The sequence below is a fragment of the Oncorhynchus kisutch genome, linkage group LG24 (genome assembly GCF_002021735.2).
Source record: "Oncorhynchus kisutch isolate 150728-3 linkage group LG24, Okis_V2, whole genome shotgun sequence".
Taxonomy (NCBI): Eukaryota; Metazoa; Chordata; class Actinopteri; order Salmoniformes; family Salmonidae; genus Oncorhynchus; species Oncorhynchus kisutch.
In genome coordinates, this window is record NC_034197.2 from 33,810,222 (window position 1) to 33,814,649 (window position 4,428).

The following is a 4,428-nucleotide window of genomic DNA, read 5'->3' on the forward strand; positions in this document are numbered from 1 at the left end:
ACTGACGATGCCAGACTGAGATGGATCTGAAGTGGCAGTCGTCCAGATCTGACCGTACAGAGTTAGTCCTAAACTTTAGTGAGTGTAATGTTTACTGTACATTTTTTATTGTTTATTGCACTTTTGTTTATTATCTATTTCACTTGCTTTGGCACAACTCAATCATGAGGCATCAAAGCCAAAGTAACTGAGTAACATTAAGAAATGCTATAGATGGAAGGAATGCAGTTTGGAAACCTACCAAAAAACAATTAGGCAACAACAATTCAATCCCTTTTAGACAATTTCCTGGGTAAAACGTTCCACTGTAATAGTGAAGGTGTAAACTTGGCAGTAGAAAATCTTAACAGTATATTTGTCCTCTCAGCTTCACTAATCAAATCTAAAAATCTCAAATAGAAATCTGAAGAAAATGAACAACAATGACAAATGGTTTGATGAAGAATGCAAAAATTGAGAAATTGAGAAACCTGTCCATTCAAAAACATAGAGACCTGGAAAACCCGCGCCTTCACTATGGTGAATCACTAAAACAATACAGAAATACACTACGGAAAAAGAAGGAACAGCACGTCAGAAATCAGCTGAATGTAATTGAAGAATCCATAGACTCTAACCACCTCTGGGAAAATTGGAAAACACTAAACAAACAACAACACGAAGAATTATCTATCCAAAATGGAGATGTATGGGTAAACCACTTCTCCAATCTTTTTGGCTCTATAACAAAGAATAAAGAGCAAAAACATATACATGATCAAATACAAATCTTAGAATCAACTATTAAAGACTACCAGAACCCACTGGATTCTCCAATTACCTTGAATGAGCAACAGGATAAAATAAAATCCCTCCAACCAAAAAAGGCCTGTGGTGTTGATGAAATGATCAAATATAGAGACAACAAATTCCAAATTCTCCTTAACATCATCCTTAGCTCTGGGTGAAATACCACAGTGTGCCATCACAGCAGCAAGATGTTTGACCTGTTACCAAAAGAAAAGGGCAACCAATGAAGAACAAACACCATTGTAAATACAACCCATATTTATGCTAATTTATTTTCCCATTTGCCCTTTATTTGCCCTTGTGTACTTTAACCATTTGTACACTGTATATATATATATATATATATATATATATATATATATATATATATATATATATATATATATGTATATATATATAAATATATATATGACATTTGTAATGTCTTTATTGTTTTGAAACTTCTGTATGTGTAATGTTTACTGTTCATTTTTATTGTTTATTTCACTTTTATATATTATCTACCTCACTTGCTTTGGCAATGTTAACACATGTTTCCCATGCCAATAAAGCCCCTTGAATTGAATTGAGAGAGAGGTTTGGTTGTGTTCTCTTACTGTCCATTCAGACCCCGAGACCGGCTGTGTCTGTCTGTTGACATGGTCAGGAGGAGGAAGAGAAGACTACAGCTCAAAGAGATCTGACAGACAGGAGAGGCCCAGTTATTCTGTTGGACCAGTGGGGGCCACAGCCAGCCAGGGACAACATACACACTCCCACTACCAGAATCAAAACTGACCAACAACAGTACAATGAGTGTCTCTCTCTTTCTCTTTCAATTCAATTTCAATTTAAGGGCTTTATTGGCATGGGAAACATTAACAAAGCAAGTGAAATAGATAATAAACAAAGGTGAAATAAGAAGTTCTCACAGAAGTTCCAAAAGAATCAAGACATTACATATGTCATATTATGTCTAAATACGCTCTCTTTCTCTCTCCCTTTGTGGTTTCTCCTCTTCCTTTTACTCAGCATGTCCCAGGCAAGTCTCCCTCTCTGTGATGTATCACAGACCACAGTCTTGACTGCCATGGGAACTACATGGACACAGACCACAGCCCTGGCTGCCATGGGAACTACGTGGACACAGACCACAGCCCTGGCTGCCATGGGAACTACGTGGACAAAGACCACAGACAATTCCTGTCCTACGTCTATTGCTTTCCTCTCTCTCTGTGTATCTCTGTGTATCTCTCTCTGTGTATCTCTTTCTGTCTCTCTCTGTGTATCTCTCTCTCTCGCTGTCTCTTTCTCTCTCTCTGTCTCTCTCTGTGTATCTCTCTCTTCCTCTCTCTCACTCTCTCTCTCTGTGTATCTCTCTCTGTCTCTCTCTCACTCTCTCTCTCTCTGTCTCTCTCTCCATGCTTGTTTCTACTAACTACAGCATCCACTGTAGATTAATATCTGTCTGTATCATCATATGTGTCTGCATCATTGCCTTATCTCCTATGAGTAAACACTACCCCTCGACAAAGTCTTGTGTTTGCCTGAGAAGCCTAGCCTATGTTTACATGTATTGCATCACTGCTCCAGGACATTTTCTCATTCACACAGACCTCAATGCATTATGTGGTTGACCCCTCACTCACAACCAAATAACTGAGTGTTAATGTGTGCGGTTGGTTTACTACACCAACACTACCCCAACACGCACACACACCAATGCACCCAAACACAAACACACACTGTAGTTAACTGTTAATAAAACTGTTGTGGTTGAACTGTTGGCTTATTGAGCATAAACTCTCCTTTAATGAGTAGATGAGATATCTGACTTCACTCTGATATCTCAACAGCCAGTATGTGTGTGTTTGTGTTTCGTGGCAAGTTGACGACCTGGGTTCAACACCTGCAACCTATCACACCCTGTCCTCATTCTGGGCTTGCTGTGTGTTGGACTGACATGCACAAGGTTTGAGTCCTACTTAGGTAAAAAATGAAAAAAATCCCCAAATTTGCTACAAAAGTGGATTTAAAGCACAGGTGAGTATCAGACCAGAGGAAGACAGCTCAGTGGGACACCAGCTACATCAACACATCTCCTGCAGTCCTGTTTCCTGGAGCCATTGTCTCAAATGAAGCAGAATCCTTCTGTAATAGTTAACAGTGTTTATTGTAGTTGTGTGACAGCGCCATGGTCACTTCTAGCTAACTCCTTCAGAGGAAAAAGACTCACTGGTCATGCTAGTCTTAGTCACCTGAGACATGGTTGTTGTAGTGTAGGTGGACAAAAAAACAAAAAGATGAGTTAATTATTGTCAGGTGGGATAACACTTGTTCCACCTGCCAGTCTCTCTGTTTAGACTAGTTATTGTGTATTGGAGAGACAAGGTGAGGTAGGTGTACCTATTTTGTATGCTATTTAAAGAGTGTCTAGGGTTCCTATTAGGCTAATGCGCATTCACAATTCTCAGTGGTTAAATATGTAGAACATTACAGATAGAAACGCAATTCATAGAGCAGATACCATCTTATTCTACCATCTGGAAGTTCTGAATATTACAATCCTCGTTTAGATATCAACCAGCTAGTGGTTACAAAGTTTCCCTTCCTATTATTCCAGCGGGATACTTGGCAGGACAGTCCGGTACTGTAGCCAGCCAGCCAGCTACGCTCACTTGCTCAAATCACGCACACACAATTAAAGATCATGAAAGAAGCTGCGATCATATGGTAATATTAGTGTCCTACATTCACATACCTTCATGCGTTAAGTCCTGACTTCATCAATTTTACAACAACATACAAACGTAAACGTTAAAATAAAAATGAATAGTAGAACCCGAGTATCCGAGCGCTTATCCCAGTGGCGAATAAGACAACAGTCTTTGACAAGACAGACAGCCTATCGATGGGGCGTATTTCAAAATTCTGACCAATAGTAGACTGGCTTAGCAGAGGTGGGCAGGGACAGGGACGGGCTCGCAGCGACGGGGTAAAACTCTTTGTTTGGGTGTGTTGGTTAAAGTTGCGCCTAGACGCTGATCTAAAATCGGATTTTCGTTCTTCCTCCAATGGCTCAGCGTAGGATTTAGGCAGGTTGAACTGGTCCGAGATCTATTCATACTGGTGGTTTCTAGGCTTGTTCACATAGCGTACCCTGCGCTCTGTTTTGGCTAGAATATCAAGTCAATTAAATTCAAAGGGTTATTATTTGCTTGGAAAGCAAGTGAAAAAACTAAAACAAAACAAAGACAAAAACCAGCAAAGCGAATTAAACGAAACAAAGACAAAAATAATCATACATTAACATGTATCAATCTTTGCGAACGGCGACGGCATAACACCGTGGTCTCACAGCCGGCAGGCAGAATAAACAGGTCTACTCACAAAATAATGTTCAAGAGAATAACAATGCTGAAAATATTATATTATTAGTGGTTGGTGCTTCTGATACACTGGTTGAACTTTTCTTGTTGCTGTGATTGCACACGGTCTCATTTCACCTAACAGATACAGGAGTTTGTTCAAATTGTATGTGTTTGAACCTGTACCCCCTGTACATAGCCTCATTATTGTTGTTTTATTGTTACTCTTTAATTTTAACTCATATTTTTCTTAAAACTGCATTGTTGATTAAGGTGCTTGTAAGTAAGCGTA

The 4,428-nt window shown here is 39.4% G+C and overlaps 1 protein-coding gene across 1 annotated transcript in view; it reads right to left on the bottom strand.

Annotated features, from left to right (window-relative positions):
* cttnbp2nlb (CTTNBP2 N-terminal like b) overlaps positions 1–3,659 on the bottom strand; it is a 44,254-nt gene extending 40,595 nt beyond the window's left edge. The window contains exon 1 of the mRNA XM_020460039.2: positions 3,530–3,659. Within this exon, the coding sequence (XP_020315628.2) occupies positions 3,530–3,535 (6 nt within the window). The 5' untranslated portion in view covers positions 3,536–3,659. The remainder of the gene's footprint in view (positions 1–3,529) is intronic.
* Positions 3,660–4,428: the final 769 nt, after the last annotated feature.